Source organism: Spea bombifrons, chromosome 5 (assembly GCF_027358695.1).
Source record: "Spea bombifrons isolate aSpeBom1 chromosome 5, aSpeBom1.2.pri, whole genome shotgun sequence".
Taxonomy (NCBI): domain Eukaryota; kingdom Metazoa; phylum Chordata; class Amphibia; order Anura; family Pelobatidae; genus Spea; species Spea bombifrons.
In genome coordinates this window covers 108,974,559-108,999,823 of record NC_071091.1, presented here as the reverse complement: position 1 = coordinate 108,999,823, position 25,265 = coordinate 108,974,559, and the positions used below count along the sequence as shown (strand labels likewise).

At 49.6% G+C, this 25,265-nt stretch overlaps 1 protein-coding gene across 1 annotated transcript in view; it reads left to right on the top strand.

Moving 5' to 3' along the window:
• Positions 1-397: 397 nt before the first annotated feature.
• The window catches only part of LRRC24 (leucine rich repeat containing 24), a 32,291-nt gene continuing 7,423 nt past the window's right edge, over positions 398-25,265 (top strand). Inside the window, exon 1 of the mRNA XM_053467535.1 lies at positions 398-495. Within this exon, the coding sequence (XP_053323510.1) occupies positions 485-495 (11 nt within the window). The 5' untranslated portion in view covers positions 398-484. The remainder of the gene's footprint in view (positions 496-25,265) is intronic.

The window sequence follows — 25,265 nt, the reverse complement described above, 5'->3', positions numbered from 1 at the left end:
AAATAATATATATTTTTTGTAGAGGTCGGTCCAGAGAACTGCAACACCCATCACAGCCAGCCAGCCAGCCAGGAGTAACGGGCAGCAGAATGGGGATAATAGAAAGCACGATAACCCCCGATCAGCAAGCCCCAGCCACTGGGGACTGCAACTCCTATCATCCACAGGACGCGGAGGATGATGGGCTCTGCCTGTGACGCCCCCATGCGGTGACTCCCCGGGTGTTCCGGGCTCACATTCCGGCAGGGGACGGGTTAATGAGCTGACGTCACGGAGCCGTGTAACGGTTGGCCGGATCAGTGGCTGATGTCATTCCCCGAGTCACGGAGACCGAGCGGCAGCGGCGGAGAGCGGGGAGCGCGGGCGGGGAGCTCCGGGAGAGACAGCAGGCAGGGATCGCGGAGAGACGGCGCCGAGAGCGCTGCGCAGGTGGAAGGCAGATCCCGGGCAGTGACCCCGCCGGCAGTATGCACAGGGCAGCGGGATGACCCCCCGGTGAGTGCGAGTACACTGCGGGGTACGGATGATGGGGCTGTTGGGGGGGGTACGGGTGATGGGACTGTTGTTGTGGGGTACGGGTGATGGGGTTGTTGGGGGGGGTACGGGTGATGGGGCTGTTGTTGGGGGGTACGGGTGATGGGGCTGTTGTTGTGGGGTACGGGTGATGGGGTTGTTGGGGGGGGTACGGGTGATGGGACTGTTGTTGTGGGGTACGGGTGATGGGGCTGTTGTTGGGGGGGGACGGGTGATGGGGCTGTTGTTGGGGGGGGACGGGTGATGGGGCTGTTGTTGGGGGGGTGATGGGGCTGTTGTGTTGCTGGGTCTCAGTTACCCCAAATCACTCATGAGCCCCGGCTTGGTGTTAGAGCAGCGCCTGGCATTATATTAACTAATTATATCCTTTCTGCATGGAGAATACAATACCTGGAATACGCTCCCTGTATCCACTACTCTATCACTGGAAGTACAGAATACACAAACTCACCCCCTCCTAATACACAGACACCGGGACCCCCTCCTAATACACAGACACCGGGACCCCCTCCTAATACACAGACACCGGGACCCTGACCCCTCCTAATACACAGACACCGGGACCCCCTCCTAATACACAGACACCGGGACCCTCACCCCTCCTAATACACAGACACCGGGACACAGACCCCCTCCTAATACACAGACACAGGGACCCTCACCCCTCCTAATACACAGACACCGGGACCCTCACTCCTCCTAATACACAGACACCGGACCCCCTCCTAATACACAGACACCGGGACCCCCTCCTAATACACAGACACCGGGACCCTCACCCCTCCTAATACACAGACACCGGGACACAGACCCCCTCCTAATACACAGACACAGGGACCCTCACCCCTCCTAATACACAGACACCGGGACCCTCACTCCTCCTAATACACAGACACCGGACCCCCTCCTAATACACAGACACCGGGATTCATGTTGTGTAAATCTTGTGAAAGGCTAAATACTGAAAAAAATGGCCGTTTATTTTTTTTATTTTTCATGAATGATCGTAGATTCTGATGATTTCTTCTCTATTGATGGAAACCTTAATCAGTCGTCGGTCTCGTCTTAGATTCAGGAGCCGTATGTCTATCCCATGCATGTTTAATCCCCTCACTCTATTACCCTCTACCACTTCTGCTGGGAGGCTGTTCCATTTATCTACCACCCCCTCAGTAAAGTAACATTTTCTTCCATTACATCCAGGAGCCACCTCTACAAATCCGTTCCATTTCAGGGCAGATCTCACCCCCTGACCTGTTCCGGAACACGGAGACGTTCTGTAAAGATACATTTTAACGATCTAACATGTCTCCCGATGCAAGTCATTCCATGTATGTTCCGGGTATGTTCCATGTATGTTCTGCGAATGTTCTGGAAATGTTCTGGGAATGTTCCATGTATGTTCCGGGAATGTTCTGGGAATGTTCCAGGAATGTTCCATGTATGTTCCGGGCCCTTCTCTTGTCGCTAACGCAGCGGCTGTCGGGTGGACATCAAACGCTTTGGGGCAGATTTAATGGGCCTGTCATTCAATCCGTAAACCGCACTCCGGAGTGAATGCCCGGAACCTCCGCCCCGCTTCCGTCAGCCGGGAAACGATGAAGAAAAATAACCTTTCAAACAAAATCGCTTTCACCTTCATTGTGAAGCAGCCGGTGCTCACGGCCCCTGCGAGCGGCTCCCGGGGAAGCAATGGTTAACTCTTTGTACAGCGCTGTGGAGTGTGATGGTGCTATAGAGACCACAAAATAATATTAATAATAAGTAAATACGGCTGGAAATAAAATGTTTTTAAAAGCTTCTGCTGTTGCCTTTTCGGCATTTAAATGGTTAACTAATATGGAGAGCAGAGGGACTTTTGGGGGGATATTATTCTGCTGAGTATTAACCCTTTCAGCACTAAAGAACTCCTTCAATGTCCTTTTATGGGTGGATATACCCCAAAAAGTGCCCCGTTAACCCTTTACACCCCGAATGTAGCCATTTGCACGACAAAGTTAACTTGGGGGCCCCAGTGGGAGAGAAGCAGCTAAAGCCGTCTCCGGTTATCGATGTGTTAATGGAACGCGTTTCCTCTTCCGTTAATAAATTCACGGATTGTATGATTTGCTGAAACGGTTAACGAGTCGGAACGGAGCCACGTCGGTAAATGGCGCGTTTTCTGGGCATGTGTGGGTTAACTCGCTAACCGAAACTCCATGTGCCAAGAAGACTCGGAGCCGTGTGACGTTACCCAGGGGCCCGGCAGACAAATCTATAATACCTGTACCCAGGGGCCCGGCAGACATATCTATAATACCTGTACCCAGGGGCCCAGCAGACATATCTATAATACCTGTACCCAGGGGCCCGGCAGACAAATCTATAATACCTGTACCCAGGGGCCCGGCAGACATATCTATAATACCTGTACCCAGGGGCCCGGCAGACAAATCTATAATACCTGTACCCAGGGGCCCGGCAGACAAATCTATAATACCTGTACCCAGGGGCCCGGCAGACAAATCTATAATACCTGTACCCAGGGGCCCGTCAGACAAATCTATAATACCTGTACCCAGGGGCCCGGCAGACATATCTATAATACCTGTACCCAGGGGCCCGTCAGACAAATCTATAATACCTGTACCCAGGGGCCCGGCAGGCATATCTATAATACCTGTACCCAGGGGCCCGGCAGACATATCTATAATACCTGTACCCAGGGGCCCGGCAGACATATCTATAATACCTGTACCCAGGGGCCCGGCAGATATATCCATAATACCTGTACCCAGGGGCCCGGCAGATATATCTATAATACCTGTACCCAGGGGCCCGGCAGACATATCTATAATACCTGTACCCAGGGGCCCGGCAGACATATCTATAATACCTGTACCCAGGGGCCCGGCAGACATCTATAATACCTGTACCCAGGGGCCCGGCAGACATATCTATAATACCTGTACCCAGGGGCCCGGCAGACATATCTATAATACCTGTACCCAGGGGCCCGGCAGACATATCTTTAATACCTGTACCCAGGGGCTCGGCAGACATATCTATAATACCTGTACCCAGGGGCCCGGCAGATAAATCTATAATACCTGTACCCAGGGGCCCGGCAGACATATATGTTCCTCTAGCCGGTTGTCGTGCCGACGAGCCGAGCTCTGAGATCGCTTTCTTTTATAAACAGGATGATGTTTGTCTCTGAAACAAACATGAAGCCCAGTGCTCGGCGGGGACGCTTTACCGATCCAAGATGGCTGCCAGGCGGCTGAGGCGACCGCAGTGTGTTTGATATCAGAAGCAGCGAGTGGCGGGAATGGGGGGGGGGGATTATAACATCCTAAAGTCTTTCAGATTCATTTCCAACAATTGTGTGAATCCAGATGGGACGATAATATTTCAGCTGCACAGGGGGGGTATTTTTACTATACTCAGAGGGTGGTAGATAAGTGGAACAGCCTCCCAGCAGAGGTGGTAGGGGGTAATACAGTGAGGGTATTAAACATGCGCGGGATAGACATACGGCTCCTGAATCTAAGACGAGACCAACGACTGACTAATGTTTGAGTCGTTACAGCGGGAGAAACGGGCGAGTAGACGGGGGGGGGGGTAATTTGGATAAAGCCCCCCGATGCGGGGCGCGTTATTTTATATAGAAGGGGTTGATTGTGTGACGTTCCGGATGTTTCTGGAGAGAGATGATAAATCTGCCCGTCGTTGATCCGGAATGCTCCGCATGTTCCTGCAGAAGATGTCTGGCCGGCGGGGGAGGGGATTCGTCATTTTCAGTGCCTTTTAAATACCGGCCCGCCGTGTCCTCCGGGCGCCGCGTCTGGATCGCTGCCCCATTTATCAGATCTTCCACGCGCTCGTCCCCGTTACATTCCAGATCGCCGGCCGGCGCCCTCAGGGTGCTCGGCGCTGCGCAGCTTGTAAGCACCAAATCATCATCTCTCCGGAAGCTGCCCTTCATCCCGCAGACCGTTACAGAGCATCTCAAAGCCATTAACACTGGTGTGAGGGGGTGGCAGATAAGAGGAGCAGCCTCCCAGCAGAAGTGGTAGCGGGTAATACAGTGAGGGGATTAAACATGCGTGGGATAGACGGCTCCTGAATCTAAGACGAGAGCAGCGGCCGGCAGTGGCCCCTCCGAATGTCGGGATAGCGCTCCGTGTTCGATCGTTAGGCCGGACGCCAGCAGATGATACTCTCCTCAATGAGCCTTCGCTTCCTTAAGTACCTGGCGGCGTCTCCTTGGAGACCGTCAGCCGTTCCGTCAGGACTTCTTCCCCGGCGTCGGGTGTAACGTTCTAATAATCTTCACTTCTCCGAATGTCTTTGTTTATAGTGCAAACTTTTAATGTCGTTTTATCGGGTGCTGCTGATTGGCCCGTTGCGGCGGTTGCTATGGTGACAAGGTCACTTTTCTTCATAACCCCCAGCATTGCTAGATGCAGCACATTCTATGTGCCGGGGAGGAATTACTGTGTGTAACCAGATTCCTTTATGCTCGATCCCTTTCAATGGAGGCGCAGGCGGTTTTTACGCCGTAATAATAAGTCACGTTCTGCCGCAGAAGGCCCCGTGGAACAGACTTTATATTAACGACAACGGTTTCCCAGCCGCCCTGTCGCTGGAGAGTCATGCGCGACGCCGCGCTCCCAGCACCTGGCAGGTGGAGGTTTTTTTTGGTTTCTCTCCTGGGTTTACATCCCGCGAATTCTCTCGTTTTATGGCTGTTTTATACAAAACGATATAAACGCAATGTAATCCGTACAAGGAAAGTCGTTGTTAGAATGGTCCCGGTGGGGAAAGCGGCAGTCGGAGCGCCGGAGAGACTCCTGCCGCGCACGCCGCGCACGCTAAAGTTTTATGGAGCCCAGATGTAGAATGTATTGTTTCTACCGGCCGCGGACAGCTTATAATGTAACAGAGGTGGAGAGGAGCGCGGTGCAAAGATGGTGCCGCGTAACACAGAATGCCGTTTGAGGGACTCGGGCGAGAAGCTCTTGTGGTTTGAGGGACTCGGGCGAGAAGCTCTTGTGGTTTGAAGGAGTCGGGCGAGAAGCTCTTGTGGTTTGAAGGAGTCGGGCGAGAGGCTCTTGTGGTTTGAGGGAGTCGGGCGAGAAGCTCTTGTGGTTTGAAGGACTCGGGCGAGAAGCTCTTGTGGTTTGAAGGACGTGGGCGAGAAGCTCTTGTGGTTTGAGGGACTCGGGTGAGAAGCTCTTGTGGTTTGAGGGAGTCGGGCGAGAAGCTCTTGTGGTTTGAGGGGCGCGGGCGAGAAGCTCTTGTGGTTTGAGGGACTCGGGCGAGAAGCTCTTGTGGTTTGAGGGACTCGGGCGAGAGGCTCTTGTGGTTTGAGGGACTCGGGTGAGAAGCTCTTGTGGTTTGAGGGACTCGGGTGAGAAGCTCTTGTGGTTTGAGGGACTCGGGCGAGAGGCTCTTGTGGTTTGAGGGACTCGGGCGAGAGGCTCTTGTGGTTTGAGGGACTCGGGCGAGAGGCTCTTGTGGTTTGAGGGACTCGGGCGAGAGGCTCTTGTGGTTTGAGGGACTCGGGCGAGAGGCTCTTGTGGTTTGAGGGGTGCGGGCGAGAAGCTCTTGTTGTCGTCTGTAGGATGCGGGCGAGAGGCTCTTCATGTAGTTTGAGTGGCGCTGGTGAGAGGGTCTCAACACTACAGATGAGGAAAGAACAGCATCAGGAGAGGAAATAGGGGGCAGGGGGTAGAGGGAGATCGGGGGAGGAGAGGGGTATCTGGTAGGGGGTAAGAGGGGGAGGAGAGGGGTATCTGGTTGGGGGTAAGAGGGGGAGGAGAGGGGTATCTGGTTGGGGGTAAGAGGGGGAGGAGAGGGGTATCTGGTAAGGGGCAGGGGTACAGCGGAGGAAAGAGGGGCATCAGGGAGAATTAAACTACAGTTTCTAAAGTGATAAAAGACTTCTTGCTCCATCTTTCCTGATCCCAAATCATTCCGGATGTTTTGCGCATGTTCTGGATATCCCTGTATTTTTCTGGGTCTCTCTTGAATGAGCTGCGCATGGATTAGATTCCCCGCCGCAGAAGCTTCAGTCCCGTCCTTTCCCATTATTCTCGCGGAGAGCCGCTCTGCGGGGGGGGGATGGAGCGCTCTCTGGCTTATCGCGCGCAGGCAGTTGGGTTTTTAGAGCTCGGGGCCGGCCGGACGGCTCTCGGGAAGCGATAAGAACTGATTGAGACGCCACGCTTTCTGTGAGATAAAATGATGTGTTCATGAAAGTGACCGTAGAGATCCCCCCCCTCTCCGCGGGGCTGGGGGGCAGGAAGGGGCAGATATCGCGTGTAGCCTCAGGGTCTGTTTATCCAGATATGGGGCTGTACAGAGCAGCGCATGTTCTCCGACAATCTAGAACACATTAGCAGGAATTACCATAATAACGTTTCCTTTTAAGAATTTGTTAAATAACAAAAAAGCATTAAAAAGAATAATTAATTAAAAGCTTCCAATGATCCACAACCTGCTTTAGATTGTCAGCTTTTGGGAACAGGCTGCTTACCGTACGGCGGATGCTTCCGTTAATAATCCTCTTTATTGCGTTTTCTTATATGATGAATTCATATCTCACGGAACTGCTTACCCCGCCGCGCCGCGACAACAAATTCGATTTATTCATTAATAAGTCGGGTGATCGGTTGCGTGATCAGCATTTTTTATGAAATATTTCGTTCCCGCAGGAATTGTTCCTCCCGCAGACCCCTCGGACGCTGAGATAGGAATCCCTCTCGATGTTCTGATCCGGAGCGGCGCTCTTTAAGTGAAGCGGCGGCTTGGAATGAAGATGTTTTCCGGAGATATCTCAGACGCCGTCGGAAACGCTTATCCCGCGGTTAGGGAGCGTTACCTTTCCGATGTCTTTAATCCTGCGCAGCCGGCGGCTCTAATCGTGCTGGGGGGGTTGAAGTTAGATATGAAAAGGAAAGGGATTAGAGCGAGATGGATAGGGGGGAGAGCAAGAAGAAGATAACCACAACCCAGTCAATAGTCAATAGGTAGGGACGCGCATGTGCGGATACTTAGGGCCCCGGTGCCGCATTTAGTGGCTTTTCTGTGTAGAGATACAAAAAGAGGAAAACGGAAAATGTAACGGGGGCAACAAGTATTTGGGGTAACATGCAGGGCGGTGAGCGTCTGGGGAGCAGAAATGTTGTACAGCGCTGCGGAATATGACGGCGCCATTGAAATCATTCAATAATAATAACTGTATTCATATAAACCCGGGATGAAGTGAGTGTTGGGGAACCCGTCTGACGCCTCCTCGCACTAACGATCCTCCGGCCTCCATGGCGATAGGGGGGGCTTCACGATCCGGGAGGTCAGAGGACTTGGGTTTCCCCCCCCCCCGGAGACATCAAAGGCAGGCCCTCAATGCACACATAATACATATAGAATGTATAGAAAAATGTCCGTTTAATGGCCTAACGTAGCTGGGAACTCGCACGCTTTATTTGTGTTTTGTTTCCCGGGTTTCAGGCGAGGGAATGTGAGTTCCTGTTAAAGTCGCAGGTCCTCGCACGCAGCGCTCACATTACAGAGCTTTGGTTTGGTTTTTGCAGGTGTGAGCGGGTGCGGGGCTGATGCTCCAGAGCGACAGTAACAAACAGATCCCACGTACACAATTTTGGTTGTATGGTACATGAGCATGCGGCGCCCATGTCCTCTCTAAAACTAACCATATCCATCTCTAAAACGGTAAGAATGGCTCTTCTGTAGAAGTTGGTTCCTTTTTATTGGGCCTAATAGAGATGAACTATGTAAGAGCTTTCAGGACCTCGGAGGTCTCTTCTTCAGATGAATCCTCTGAGGTTCCGATCAGATTGACTTGAAGCCGGATCTTTGCGTCTCCCGTGCCGGGTTTTCCTGCGTGTCGGTGGTGGATCAGCATTGATCGGGTATTAATCTTCTATTAAGGGCCATCGGATTTTGCCCTTTGATTGATATTTGTGCTTTTTGATTAATTGTCAGCCCCCCCCCTGTGCATGCGCTAACCTCGTTATGGCGTCCGCTTCCCGCGCCGGCCTCGTCTAAACCAAATGGGAAGTCACCCCGACCCGTCCGCCATACGCTTAAGATTATGATTTACCAAGAGACTGTGTGTGCGTGTGCATGTATGTGTGTGTGCGTGTGCATGTATGTGTGTGCTTGCGTGTGGCGTGCATGCGTGTGTCTGCGTGTGTATCTGTGCGCGGCCGCGTGAAAATCATCCCGCCGCCTCGAGCTCTTCATGCCTCCCTAATGAGCGACGTCTCCAGATGGACCTCTCCTCCTCTCCTCCTCTCCTCCTCGCCGTCCGACGGGACGTCCAATGAACGTTCAGTGAATTCTATTTCCTGTAATTACTTCTGCACAGAAGGCGCTGTAACCCCCGGGGGCCGCGCATGCACGCCGTGCGCCTCCTTTCTGCCACATCAAAAAAACCCGGCCGACAAATACTCTCCTTCCTAAACTTAAAATGACGGCGGCACAAACCACAAGCGAGATTTACGTGTAGAGTCCTTCATTCCGGAGTGACAGTGATGCACCTGGCAACATGGGGGCAAATGTGTGGGTAACCCCAAAGGACGGGGCAAATGTGTGGGTAACCCCAAAGGACGGGGCAAATGTGTGGGTAACATATTTTAGAGCTTCTTCATCCGAGGAGAAATCCGATTGCCTTTTGGAATCACAAATTCATTCCCCCCCCCAAGTGATGCCCAGGGGTGACGACGCATCGCATGTCACATGACTTTGGTGGCCGGGCGCACTCACATTGCCCAGCGGCCATTACAAAAAAAACCCCGCCGGTGGTATGTGGACTGCCCCGCAGTAACGGTGTGGATTTAGTTACGTGGTAACAGTTGGTGAGACTCGGGTGTAGTCATAAAGCCCCTCTTACAAACAGCTGGGGGTCTCACACTGAGCAGGGCGGGGGTCTCAGAGTGTTGCTGATGCAGAAACCTGTTCAGCCGCCATTAGGAGTAATAGGTTTGGCCCAGAGTATTATTCACAGCGCGCCCCGTCTGCATCTGGTGCCGGGTTTATTGGGTGGCCCCGGCCCCGTAAATCTGTGAAGCCGGGAGGCAGACCGGTCCGGAGTACGGCCGGTCGCCTGCCCACCATGACAGAGCTTCAAGGACTGTCTCCTCCAATCCAAGATGTTAGTAGACCAACCCCTCAGCCTGTTCTGCCTCCATGGCTTCTACCCCACATCACCATACGCTGTACACGCTTATTTTTGCCCCCTACCATTGAGGTTTATCCAGCGAGGGGGGGCTAGGCATGTTTGAGTTGGAAGACTAGGCGGGTAAGAGATGAGCCAAGGGGTTTCACCTGCCGGCAGACGGCGGTTTCCATGAAGGTCCAAGCCGTTGCGCTCGTAGCGCGGAGCGAGGTCCTGGGCCTTACAGCCACATCTGCCGGAGCGGCGGGGAGATTCCAAGCGCGTCGGGGGGGCTACATAAATGCACGGCGTCTTCTTTTATTTACATGGCGCCCCCGGCCCCGCGGGCCGTTTCATTAGAGATGCGGTCGCTTGGAAGCGGCGCGCTGTAAATCTTCACCAATAAATCCCAGGCATCGGTGAACGCGCAGCGGCGTCTGCTTGTGCGAGGAGTTAATTCTCCCCTCCGAGAGAAACGTTTACCGCCGCATCACGGCAGCCACCGCCGCCGCCTGACTGCACAATCCGATAACATCCCGGGGGGGCCGCTGCAGGAAAATCAATGCGGGGCAGGAACGTGAAAGGAAGGCCGCCGTCCCGGACTACGTGGGAAGCTTCAGCAACCCAGGCCAGCATATATGTTATTTACCCCGGGACCACCCGGGCTGAGCCTAGGGTTAGTGCCCCTGGGCGCAGTATTTCTTAGCCCCCTAGCGTTTACGCTCTAACACCATGCAGGCTTTGGGTGGGATTTCCAAAAGATGAAATAAAAATGCCATCTCGCGGGCGGTCTCTCTCGGGGTTAAATTCACAGAGAGTGCCGCATCTTTCCAAAAATATAATGAATTACGTCTTAAAATTCAAGGATTTGGTGTTTTTATGAATGCACATTTCTGACACAGAAACCTGGAACTTTGTGACCGAGAACCCGCTGCAGATTTGGGTTTAATACTCGGGAAAATCCTGTAAATACCAGACGGGGAATCTTATTCCGTGACGACTCCGTGTCGTGTTTTTTATGATGTTTTATTATTAGGGAAATTCCTCACAGGGAAGCAGAGGGTTTTGGGGCAGAGGGTGACGTCCGTTACCCGGGTGACTGCGATGCGATGGAGAGACGGGTGACGTCCCGATCCATCCCAGACACTTCCTGCTCTAATACAATACACTAACACACACACTCACGCTAATACAATACACTAACACACACACTCACGCTAATACACTAACACACACACTCACGCTAATACAATACACTAACACACACACTCACGCTAATACAATACACTAACACACACTCACGCTAATACAATACACTAACACACACACTCACGCTAATACACTAACACACACACTCACGCTAATACAATACACTAACACACACACTCACGCTAATACAATACACTAACACACACACTCACGCTAATACAACACACTAACACACACACTCACGCTAATACAATACACTAACACACACACTCACGCTAATACAATACACTAACACACACACTCACGCTAATACAATACACTAACACACACACTCACGCTAACACAACACACTAACACAGTCACGCTAATACAATACACTAACACACACACTCACGCTAATACAATACACTAACACACACTCTCACGCTAATACAATACACTAACACACACACTCACGCTAATACAATACACTAACACACACACTCACACTAATACAATACACTAACACACACACTCACGCTAATACAATACACTAACACACACACTCACGCTAACACAATACACTAACACACACACTCACGCTAATACAACACACTAACACACACACTCACGCTAATACAATACACTAACACACACACTCACACTAATACAATACACTAACACACACTCACTCACACTAATACAATACACTAACACACACACTCACGCTAATACAATACACTAACACACTCACTCACGCTAATACAATACACTAACACACACACACTCACGCTAATACAATACACTAACACACACACTCACGCTAATACAACACACTAACACACACACTCACGCTAATACAATACACTAACACACACTCACGCTAATACAATACACTAACACACACACTCACACTAATACAATACACTAACACACACACTCACGCTAATACAATACACTAACACACACACTCACGCTAATACAATACACTAACACACAGACTCACGCTAATACAATACACTAACACACTCACTCACGCTAATACAATACACTAACACACACACTCACGCTAATACAATACACTAACACACAGACTCACGCTAATACAATACACTAACACACACACTCACGCTAATACAATACACTAACACACACACTCACGCTAATACAATATACTAACACACACACTCACGCTAACACCATACACTAACACACACACTCACGCTAATACAATACACTAACACACAGACTCACGCTAATACAATACACTAACACACACACTCACGCTAATACAATACACTAACACACACACTCACGCTAATACAATACACTAACACACACACTCACGCTAATACAATACACTAACACACAGACTCACGCTAATACAATACACTAACACACTCACTCACGCTAATACAATACACTAACACACACACTCACGCTAATACAATACACTAACACACAGACTCACGCTAATACAATACACTAACACACACACTCACGCTAATACAATACACTAACACACACACTCACGCTAATACAATATACTAACACACACACTCACGCTAATACAATACACTAACACACACACTCACACTAATACAATACACTAACACACACACTCACGCTAATACAATACACTAACACACACACTCACGCTAATACAATACACTAACACACACACTCACTCACGCTAATACAATACACTAACACACACACTCACACTAATACAATACACTAACACACACACTCACGCTAATACAATACACTAACACACACACTCACGCTAATACAATACACTAACACACACACTCACGCTAATACAACACACTAACACACACACTCACGCTAATACAACACACTAACACACACACTCACGCTAATACAATACACTAACACACACACTCACGCTAATACAACACACTAACACACACACTCACGCTAACACCATACACTAACACACACACTCACGCTAATACAATACACTAACACACACTCACGCTAATACAATACACTAACACACACACTCACGCTAATACAATACACTAACACACACACTCACGCTAATACAATACACTAACACACACACTCACGCTAATACAATACACTAACACACACTCACTCACGCTAATACAATACACTAACACACACACTCACGCTAATACAATACACTAACACACACACTCACGCTAATACAATACACTAACACACACACTCACGCTAATACAATACACTAACACACACTCACTCACGCTAATACAATACACTAACACACACACTCACACTAATACAATACACTAACACACACACTCACGCTAATACAATACACTAACACACACACTCACGCTAATACAATACACTAACACACACACTCACGCTAATACAATACACTAACACACACACTCACGCTAATACAACACACTAACACACACACTCAGGCTAATACAATACACTAACACACACACTCACGCTAATACAATACACTAACACACACACTCACGCTAATACAATACACTAACACACACACTCACACTAATACAATACACTAACACACACACTCACGCTAATACAATACACTAACACACACACTCACTCACACTAATACAATATACTAACACACACACTCACGCTAATACAATACACTAACACACTCTCTCTACTGCCTTACAGTACCACACACATCCTGACACTCTATAGGTGCACACTCTACCGCCATAGAGTAACACTCCATTGTACATAAACACACACTCTCTCCCATCATTAGTGCACCTCACCCAGCTCGTATAACTCTCCCTCCCGCTATCACCTCGTACCTGTCTTCATGCAGCGCAAACTTTTCTTATGAGCTGCTGGGCGTTTGGTGCCCTCTTACTGCGTGGCTCCAGGGTGAGTGCCTGTGCTCACCTCGCGATGACGAGAAGGGTAACCGATTAACATCTCATGGCTTCAGATTTCACGAGTTTTTGTTTTTGTCGCTCGTAGACTTGGAGTTATCGGTCCCTGGAGATGTCCGTTTGCCCAGGAGGACACCGTACATCATGGTGCTGGAGAGAACACTTTGGAGACCTTTTGGGCGCGTCATCTTCTGGAGGCTGAGGGTGGCAGCGGCTCACGAACTTTCCCGCTGCCTTTATGTCCATCCCAAAGAATGCAGTAAGCCAGTAGATGCAGAACCCGTCTCCCTAGTATCTGCCCTCTGGTCAGACATCATCTCTCTGCTCTACCTTCTGTGTCCTCCTCTAGAACCTTAGTTGCATGATGTGGGATGTAATTCGAGAGGTGGCACAACTGGGGTAATTCCTCCCCTGCCAGTTGCCTATCTATGGCTTTATGATGATAAAGATGGTGATGGGACCTGAGTTTTCATACTGATCGTTTTCCGGAGTGGTTACCGATGGGAGTTTATTGACGACGGCTCCTTCTGAAGCCTCGGGCAGTCTATGGTCTCCTGGTATTGATCTCCATCACAAAGCCGCCACGGGCAGTTAGGACGCGCAGAGTCATGAGCTTGGATGAAGTGGGACTTGTCTTAGACCCTGCTGGACGCCATGGAAGGAAGCTTGATGTCTGCCTCTTCACCGTACAGTCCCACCGCTATCCAGCCACGGCCCCGCTGGGAGATCCGCTAGGAACTTCAGAGACGGCGTTAACTTTCACCCATTTTCGATACACCTGAGGCGGGGGGGGGTGATATCTGGGAGACCCGGAACCCGGAGAGACGGGCAGCGTCAGGGGCAGAAATAAAATCCCATCTCCAAGATGCGTGTGACGGTGATGGCCGCCGGACACGGTGCCCCCCCCCCGACGACCCACCTCTCTCTCCCCCCGCATTATTACAAAACGAATGGCTCCCCCCGGCAGCGTTAGCGAGAACTCCCCACCTGGCTATCGCGTCGCGTGAAGGAGAACTGCCAGTTAACCCCTTAAGGACAATGGGCAGTCCCTAAACCCATTGAAAACAATGCGTTTTGAGCCCGTACGTGTACGGGCTTTGTCATTAAGGGGTTAATTCCGTTAACGGAGCGCTGGGGGATAATAAAACGGATACTAAGAGGAACATCATGGCTTCGGAGCGTTTCATTAGCGTTATATGAATAGTTTGTGCAGACGGGGTCCGCGTGCGGAGAACACAATGGGTAATAAGCGGTTTTATGACATCGTTTTGTGGTCATGTGACTTCGCATTTAAAGGTAATTAATTTTGTTGCTGATGTCCGTTTGGCGTCCCGTTGGGGCCGGTCCGGGGCCGTCTCCAGCCTTATTGTGAAACGAACCTTCATTCTGTTTCTTACGCTTTAAGTTTCCTGAATTCTGTTTTTTTCTTCCCATTCCAGAGGTTTAACCCCTGTCCTGCCGTGCACCCTCCTCTGTCCTTTCTGTAATGGTATTGAGTCCCCCCCCCCCCGATGCCCTTCACCGCTCCAAACTCCAAAGCTTTAATTTGGTAAACAGACGCGGCCCCCGGCTTCCTGAATAATGAAAGCAGGGATTATTTCCATGCGTTTCAATGCCTCTGCCGCGTGCCTGCGCAGCGCTGATTACAGACAGGGCTCCCAAAAGACCGGGGAGGCTTCGGATTTCTAAGGTCGCCCGTCCTACCCGTCAGCGGGGGGGGGGGCTATCGGTGGTTGGCGGGGCGCACGGATTTTTATCTGGGCTGTCGCTGTCCCATCAGAAGAGATTTCATTCCGTGTCTTACAATGCTTTTATCTGGTGGCACAGGAGTAATTTTGGGGGCATCTGCCTCAACAAGCCTCCCAGCAGAGGTGGTAAAGGGTAATACAGCGAGGGGATTAAACATGCACGGGATAGACATACGGCTCCTGAATCTAAGACGAGACCGGCGTCGTTACAGCAGGTTCTGGGTTTGTGTGAAGCCCCCGTCTGCCTGGCCTGGGGGGGGGGGGGGTATGAGACGCTCTCCATGGTGCTGAATGAAATCTGTTGGAGAGGAAAGCGATCTTTTGAGCTGCAAATGAGCTCTTCTGGTGCCCAACCCATTAACCCTTGGAAAACCTGCAATGAGAGGTGCAAAAAATAAGGAGTTACTGATTTTTTTTTTTTGCTGTTTAAGTAAAGTTTATAATTACTAATAATTCTAATGGATTTCTATGATTTTATTGACTTTAAGCTAAATAATGTATAATTGGCGTGGGTTCATCAAATCTGGAAAAGGTGAATTTTGGTTTACCAAATATATGATAAAAATGGCAAAAAAAATGGTATTAAGAAAAACTCTGGTCCTGAAGGGGTTAAGGTTTGAGTCTGTAGTAGACGGGCCGAATGCGGTCTCTGTTTTCTGTGTGCATTAATCGTGTTTCGGGTCTGTTTTCTGTATTCAGGCTGACGTGTAATATGTTACAGGTGAGGGAGATGCCCCCCGCGTGGGTTACATACACGCTGTAGCATGATCTATACAGCGACACTGCTTACGCCTGGAGCCAATACTTATCACCTCTACCCAAACCCCGTAAATAAAGACAGACAGCAGTATGTGGGGAGGGCATCGGCCACGGCTTTATTGTCCCATTGCCAGCATAAACAACCAAATAACCAGCAACCCGCTGGCCCTTTCCTGAGACCGGATTCTGAAGGCAGAATCAATATATATATTCTATAGGAATGGCAGCGCTATTATATATCATAGTCTATAGGTATAGCAGAGGTATCCTATATCACAGCCTATACCTATAGACTATGATATATAATACCGCTGCTATACATATAAAGGTAGTATTATATATCACAGTGTATAGGTATAGTGGCGGTATAATATATATATATATATCAGTGTATGGGTATAGCGGCGGTATAATATATATATATATCACAGTGTATAGGTATAGCGGCGGTATAATATATATATATATATCAGTGTATGGGTATAGCGGCGGTATAATATATATATATATCACAGTGTATAGGTATAGTGGCGGTATAATATATATATATATCACAGTGTATAGAAATAGTGGCGGTATAATATATATATATCACAGTGTATAGGTATAGCGGCGGTATAATATATATATATATATAATATATATATATATATAATCACAGTGTATAGGTATAGTGGCGGTATAATATATATATCACAGTGTATAGGTATAGCGGCGGTATAATATATATATATATCACAGTGTATAGGTATAGTGGCGGTATAATATATATATCACAGTGTCTAGGTATAGTGGCGGTATAATATATATATATCACAGTGTATAGGTATAGCGGTGGTATAATATATATATATATCACAGTGTATAGGTATATTGGCGGTATAATATGTATATCACAGTGTATAGGTATGGCGGCGGTATAATATATATATATATATCACAGTGTATAGGTATAGTGGCGGTATAATATATATATCACAGTGTATAGGTATAGTGGCGGTATAATATATATATATCACAGTGTATAGGTATAGTGGCGGTATAATATATATATCACAGTGTATAGGTATAGCGGCGGTATAATATATATATATATCACAGTGTATAGGTATAGTGGCGGTATAATATATATATCACAGTGTATAGGTATAGTGGCGGTATAATATATATATATCACAGTGTATAGGTATAGCGGTGGTATAATATATATATATATCACAGTGTATAGGTATATTGGCGGTATAATATGTATATCACAGTGTATAGGTATGGCGGCGGTATAATATATATATCACAGTGTATAGGTATAGTGGCGGTATAATATATATATCACAGTGTAAAGGTATAGCGGCGGTATAATACATATATATCACAGTGTATAGGTATAGTGGTGGTATAATATATATATATATATCATAGTGTATAGGTATAGCGGCGGTATAATATATATATATATATTAGTGTATAGGTATAGTGGCGGTGTAATATATATATATATCACAGTGTATAGGTATAGTGGCGGTATAATATATATATATATATATATCATAGTGTATAGGTATAGCGGCGGTATAATATATATATATCACAGTGTATAGGTATAGTGGCGGTATAATATATATTATAGTGTATAGGTATAGTGGCGGTATAATATATATATATCACAGTGTATAGGTATAGTGGCGGTATAATATATATATATCATAGTGTATAGGTATAGCGGTGGTATAATATATATATATCACAGTGTATAGGCATAGCGGCGGTATAATATATATATCACAGTGTATAGGTATAGCGGCGGTATAATATATATATCACAGTGTATAGGTATAGTGGCGGTATAATATATATATATCACAGTGTATAGGTATAGTGGCGGTGTAATATATATATATATCACAGTGTATAGGTATAGTGGCGGTATAATATATATATATCACAGTGTATAGGTATAGTGGCGGTATAATATATATATATCACAGTGTATAGGTATAGTGGCGGTATAATATATATTATAGTGTATAGGTATAGTGGCGGTATAATATATATATATATCACAGTGTATAGGTATAGCGGCGATGTTCTTAGGACCGGCGCTCGTTTGCGTGATAAATGTGCCTTCTGCTAATTGCCGGCCGTCAGAGGGAAGCCCCGTGGGGTTGGGGGCTTCTCCGCGTGTCCCGACCCCTTTGTATCAGGCAGCCGGCGGAGCGAGCCGTTATTATCTCCGCACGCCTCTAGCGCTCTCTGCAAATCTCTGTCTTTAAACGTTAACACTAACCCGGAAAATGAACCCCAAGTCGCCGGCGCCGATCTCCTAGCGAGTGATTGCGGCTGCCAGATGCTGCCGGAGCGTCCGAGGCTGCGGCGTCACGCGGCGAAATGACAACGTTCATTGAAAAGCCTCATTGAGAAGGCGATTTCCTAACAGAAGCCGCTTTGTCGGTCGGATTGTTTATATTATTCTGTCTCCGAGTACAAAGCAGATGGGGCGGAAAAAGTGATTTCATTGAAATAATTCCTCTGCAAGTCGCAGGCAGCTGCGAGAGATTTTTAACGTACTGTAATCTGGCTAAAGGGGTACGCGGAGGGTTACAGGAGATCCCCCGTATCCCTGGACTGTATTCCTGCCCATCCATACTGCCCCTCACCTCCCTATACCATCGTGCCTTGTGAAACTGCCCCTCACTTTCCCATACTGCCCCATTCCGTTCCATACCCCACCTCTGCCCTCTCATATCCATCTGCATCATCCCAAACAGCCCTCTGAGCTCCTCTACCACCATCCACCTTCCCATACATCCCTCCCGTACTGCCCCTCTCCCTCCCGTACTGCCCCGCTCCCTCCCGTACTGCCCCGCTCCCTCCCGTACTGCCCCGCTCCCTCCCGTACTAAGCCCCACTCCCCCCGTACTGCCCCTCTCCCTCCTATACTGCCCCGCTCCCTCCCGTACTGCCCCACGCCCTCCCGTACTGCCACTCTCCCCTCCCCCGATGCCCCTCTCTCCCCCCTGATGCCCCTCTTTTCTGGGTATGAGGGGATCGCGGGGTCATCTGCTTTTTCCTGCTGCTTCTTTCCGTTTCACGATCCGTAGAGGAATGTTTGTTTGAAATAAATCGCTCGGCTTTGAGCCGGCTAATTAGAGTCTAGTTGATGTTGCCATGGAAACTTCAGTTGCCGTCCCAGCCGGCAGATGTCGAGTTTGGCTGCGCAGGTTTTCATGCGATGTGACATTTGGTATTTCTCGCTGTTACCCCTCCGGGGGTAAATGGGGGGTATGATCCGCGCTGACCGCTCGCTGCAGATATACGACGTTCCCGCGTTTACATGTTTAGGAAAACCGGAACCAAAAGTAACCGAAGCTGAAGAAAGCCGGCGGCTGGCAGGTTCCCAGGCCCATGTGACTTAATATATACCCCCCCCTCCCCCACCCCATGTGTGCTGGGGTCATTTAACTTACCTGTAGGGGGCATCAAATGTATTGGGGTATCTTGCATGGCGAGGATAAGAAAGCTCGGACGCAAAATCACAGCCCCTCGTAAAAAAAACATAATTAACCCTTAACTCAACTGACCACGCGACTTCCCAGTGAGTAGACCGGAACGTCCTAGAACACGACGCGCATGGGTGGTCTCGCTCGTTTCTTTTTTTATTAAATAAATCTTCCAATACTGCAGTAATTAAGTGGTGTACAAAAGAAAAAAAAATTAGGGAAACAAGGAGACGTGCGAGGATCCGAGGGCCAAGGGGGGCTCCTGTGACATCCGCCGGTGGATCGGCCCCATTCGGCCCCCGTCTAGTCGCCAGTTTCTCCTGCTGTAAAGACTCAAACATTAATCAGTCACGGTGTTAACCCCTGCCTCTCAGCCGTCACCTTCTCTGTTTCAGCATCTGGAGCGGCGCGGGTTAAAAACCGATCTCCTCCGAGATCCCAACAGAAGAGGCAGAGAATCTCCGCTCTTGGCTGATAAATTATTATTTCCCGTCGGCATCCAGCAGATAGAGGTCACCCGGGGCTCACCTTTCATTTTAGTTATTCCTCCCCACTAGCGGATGCCGTTCCTCCTCGTCTTGAATCGTGGGGAAGTTAAGCCTCCCGCAGACTCTTTCTCCATGCGCGGTGCCTGCTGCTGACGCCTGGGATGAAGAGCGCCCCGGGGTCAGGGACCCGTCAGTGACCCGACGGGTGAGAATCTAACGGAAACGCGGCTCCCGCTGGCCCCGGGACGCCTTCTACCGAGATCTCCGAGATTGGGGTCAGCGGCCTCGATAGAAACCCGGAACCCGCCGGCACATCGGCCCCATCCGGCCCCCGTCTACTCGCCCGCTTCTCCTGCTGTAACGACTCAAACCTTAATCAGTCGTTGGTCTCGTCTTAGATTCAGGAGCCGTATGTCTACCCCATGCATGTTTAATCCCCTCACTGTATTACCCTCTACCACCTCTGCTGGGAGGCTGTTCAACTTATTTACCACCCTCCCCATTAAGTAGCCATGCGGCCAACCCAGAGTTTACAAAACCTTCATAGGAAGATCTTCTCGCTGATCCGCCTGGAAATGAAAGGGTTAGCAACAGGAAATGAAATGGGGGGAAATGCCGGGACCCTCCGCCAGCGCTGAGGTGGGCCGCGCGCCTCTCTCTGCTGCGCTGGGAATCGCTGAGCGAATAATGGCCCATTAGTGAAATGGGTTTGTTAGTCACGGACCGGTGGATCCAGATGTCTGTCTCAGCCGTGGATCGGATTAATGAGAAGCTGAGCGCCGCGGGGGCCGCAGCCTCGTCCAGTTCCCGAGACTCGGCTTTTTTCTCTTTCGTTTAACGTTTTTTGATTTTTAACCATTTTTCGGCTTTTTTTAACCGTTTCTTTTATGCCCAAACAGAGTTTTCTTCTGTACCGGCCCAGAGCAGCTGTAACAAAAATCCAGATATTTCTGTCGGGGAATTACTCGTCTGACGGCCGGCGGCAGCCTGTGGCAGAGTTAGCATTATCTGATCATGAAGTTCTCCCTGCCCCCCCACCGCTTGGCTGCCATCGGTTGGCGTTCCGGCTTCCATTGTGGCCCCAAACGCTTACATATTGTAAGGGGAGTGGGGGGTCCCTCGAAATAACGCAGGTGTTCCTAGACGCATCATTCTCACAAGCTGGCGGTCTTCATGCGGAGTGCAGGAGACAGACAGATCAACTACCATCACTCTGAGCCGGAGGGCAGATCCAGAAAGCGTAGTCCTTATATCAACAGCCGAGTCCAGAACCATAACGGCCACCGGGGGGGGGGGGACCAGGAGCCGGAGCAGAGCTCGGGGGTAGGATCGGATCAGGGGGCAGAAGAAAACCAACCCGAGCACCTTACTCGAGGTGTCAGGAAGCCACCGGGGGGTCTCCAGCGGACGGGTGGGTCGGCCGGCAGACCGGTACGCGGGTCACAAGGTCAGGCGTCAGCGGACCACCTGGGATGATCGGGAACGAGGGGGGTCCTCACTGAACGATGGAGGACCCGGGAGCGGGGCAGTTGCAGACACTATTAAATGTTACCCCTGGGAGAGATGGCAAGGGGTAAAACCCAGTGTGCTGCTTCTGGCAAGCAAAGGGTTAAAACATGGCAGGGGGCTAAAAGAAAGTGATTACCCCCGGGGCTTCTTCAAATAGAAGCATCAGCCGTTTCGCACCCGCACTTACCCTCCTACCTCTGACACTGACAAAGAGGGGGGCATTTCTGGGTATCACCGGGGGTGGGGCTTTAACAAGATATTTATGACCTTCTGACCCGGGACAGTCGGCAGGTACTCCCAGACGTATACAGAGGCCGATCCGCGAATGATTAGAAATGGCGCTGACAGATCAGTGGAGGGGGGGGTGATAGCGCCATCCGTCGGCGCCCGGCAGCCTTGGGGGCCGTATCTCCCGCGCCCCGTAATTAATAAAGCTGTTTGTGGAGTAGAAAGCGGTGTCTCGGAGGCGTGTAAATCACATCCGTGGCAGATCGCCCAACGCTGGAAGGAAGCGCAGAACATATGAAACGCGTCGTTACCCCGGGAGGGCTCTTTGTTTTATTAATGTTTCTTTTCCGCGGGGCGGTGGGGCGATACGGCGGCAGCCGCCATGTAATAATCATTATTTGCTCGTTTCGTTGCGATGCCGACACCTGCCGTAGCCACGAGAGGACCGGCAGCATCGTGATTGCGAACAAATTACCCGACACGGCCCGAGAACATTCCAGAATAACTAATAAATAATTACAGCGGGAATAAATAATTACAGCGGGAATAAATTATAACACCAGGAATTATTACAGCGGGAATAAATAATTACAGCAGGAATAAATAGTCGGGGGGGGGTACCTGATCTTATATGGATGTGGAGATTTGTGTCTTGTGATTGGGAACCTCACTAAATCCGTCACGTTAATATTAAATCCCGTTACCCCCGCTGCGCTGTACGCGGGAGCCGCCATCTTGCTGCCCCGTCACAGGGTTTAAATCGCCCGTCACCCTGAGATATCCGTGGCTGGAAACAATCTCTAGCGCTAGAGGCTCATGCGCCGTCTGCCATGTAATAACTATAAGTAATGGATGGTATTGAGGGCCGGCTGGCCGGGTTTTATCTTCTGTAATGAGTCGGGGATCTTATACAGAGATACAAATACATCATCCAGACGTTTCTATACAATCCTCTTCAGATTTCAGGCAGCTGCATATAAACACCCCGACTCCTTATCATACTGCCTGTGGGAGACAATAGAATGCCTCAGTCTCAATCACCCAGTGCTAGGGGGTTATATTACTGTATACAGCGCTGGGGGGTTATATTACTGTATACAGCGCTGGGGGTTATATTACTGTATACAGCGCCGGGGGGGTTATATTACTGTATACAGCGCTGGGGGGTTATATTACTGTATACAGCGCTGGGGGTTATATTACTGTATACAGCGCTGGGGGTTATATTACTGTATACAGCGCTGGGGGTTATATTATTGTATACAGCGCTGGGGGTTATATTACTGTATACAGCGCTGGGGGGGTTATATTACTGTATACAGCGCTGGGGGTTATATTACTGTATACAGCGCTGGGGGTTATATTATTGTATACAGCGCTGGGGGTTATATTACTGTATACAGCGCTGGGGGTTATATTACTGTATACAGCGCTGGGGGTTATATTACTGTATACAGCGCTGGGGGTTATTTTACTGTATACAGCGCTGGGGGTTATATTACTGTATACAGCGCTTGGGGGTTATATTACTGTATACAGTGCTGGGGGTTATATTACTGTATACAGTGCTGGGGGGGTTATATTACTGTATACAGTGCTGGGGGTTATATTACTGTATACAGCGCTGGGGGGGTTATATTACTGTATACAGCGCTGGGGGTTATATTACTGTATACAGCGCTGGGGGTTATATTACTGTATACAGCGTTGGGGGGTTATATTACTGTATACAGTGCTGGGGGGGGTTATATTACTGTATACAGCGCTGGGGGTTAGCTGATAATGTTATTGCCCCGAGACTTCTCTGTCGGCGGCAGGCGCTCTGCTCCTTGACATGGTGTTGGACAGAGATGTCAGGCAGGACTCTTTATAAGCGTCGTGATGCGGGTATTATGGGAGATAAAATACGGTAAGTGATAAAGGAAATGCGATAGGCCCGTGGGGGTAGAAAGGTAACTGCCACTGGGGGTAGGAGGTCAGGTGGGCCCCAAGACACCCCCTGCGTGAAAGTCGTCAGAGATGTGCGATTCCTTAATCGTGTAAAATCTTCCCTCATTCCTCAATTTTGCCGGGAACACTTAATAGTCATGTTGCCATAGAAACCAAAAAGGGTTCTTAAAAGTATCCGTGTTTTTGTGATGATTAAACCTCCCGAGGAAAGAACAGAATCTGAACGAAGTCGAGTAATGTTTGTGTGAGTGGAACAGCAGCTTTAGGAGGTGGAAGCGGGGTATCGGGGTATTGTGCCGGGGGGCTGTAAAACGCCTCAGCGACGGTTTAACCGATCCGAGGTGATTCCGGCATCTTCCGCGTCTTCCCAGGAATAGACCCGTCTCCTCGCCCCGTCTCCTCGCCCCGTCTCCTCGCCTCGTCTCCTCGCCCCACTTGCTTCGTCTCGTTTCGATTATGGAAGAAAATCCATAAATCATTCCTTTCTTGTTGTTTTTGTTGTAATCAATCAATCAAAATTACCTCCTCCTCTGGCCGCTGGAGACATGTTTACAAACTCCTTAAGAACAGGAGAGTCGGAGGCTGTGTATGTAATGCTGAATGACAGGCCCGGACTGGCCATCGGGCACACCGGGCATTTGCCCGGTGGGCCGGGCCACGGCAGGGCCGCATTGACTTTAGGGGCTGATGGAGCTGCAGCTCCAGGCCCCTAACCTACCTACGGCCGCAGTAACGCAGGGCATAAGGGGCACCTGCCCCTTAAGCCCGCCGCAACTGCGACCGGGTCCGCCACTCTAAGGGGCCGGGAAGTCCCCACCAAGGCCGGCCTTACGGGTCTGCGGCCGCACAGGGTTTAAATTAAAACATCGGGTTTTTTTTTAACTTTATTTAACATTTTCCATGTTAAATAAAGTTTTTTTTAACTTTATTTAACATGGAGGATGTTAAATAAAGTTGAAAAAAAAAAACCCGATGTTTTAATTTAAACCCTGTGCGGCCGCAGACCCCTAAGGCCGGCCCTGGTGGGGGCTTCCCGGCCTCTTAGAGCAGGGCGCCACACTCCAGGGGGCGCGACGGGGGGCGGTCCGCACCGGGTGCCGCTCATCAGGGGCTGCCAACTTGCGGCACCCGGCACTCCTCCAGAGACGGACAGTAATGTCCGCCGCTGGAGGAGCAGGCTCGCAAGGGAGCGGTATCGGAGGTCTTTAACAGACCTCTGGTTCCCTTGAGTGATTTAAGCTGGGTTCAACCCGGCTTAAAATCACTCAAGGGACCCGGAGGTCTGTTAATGACCTCCGATACCGCTC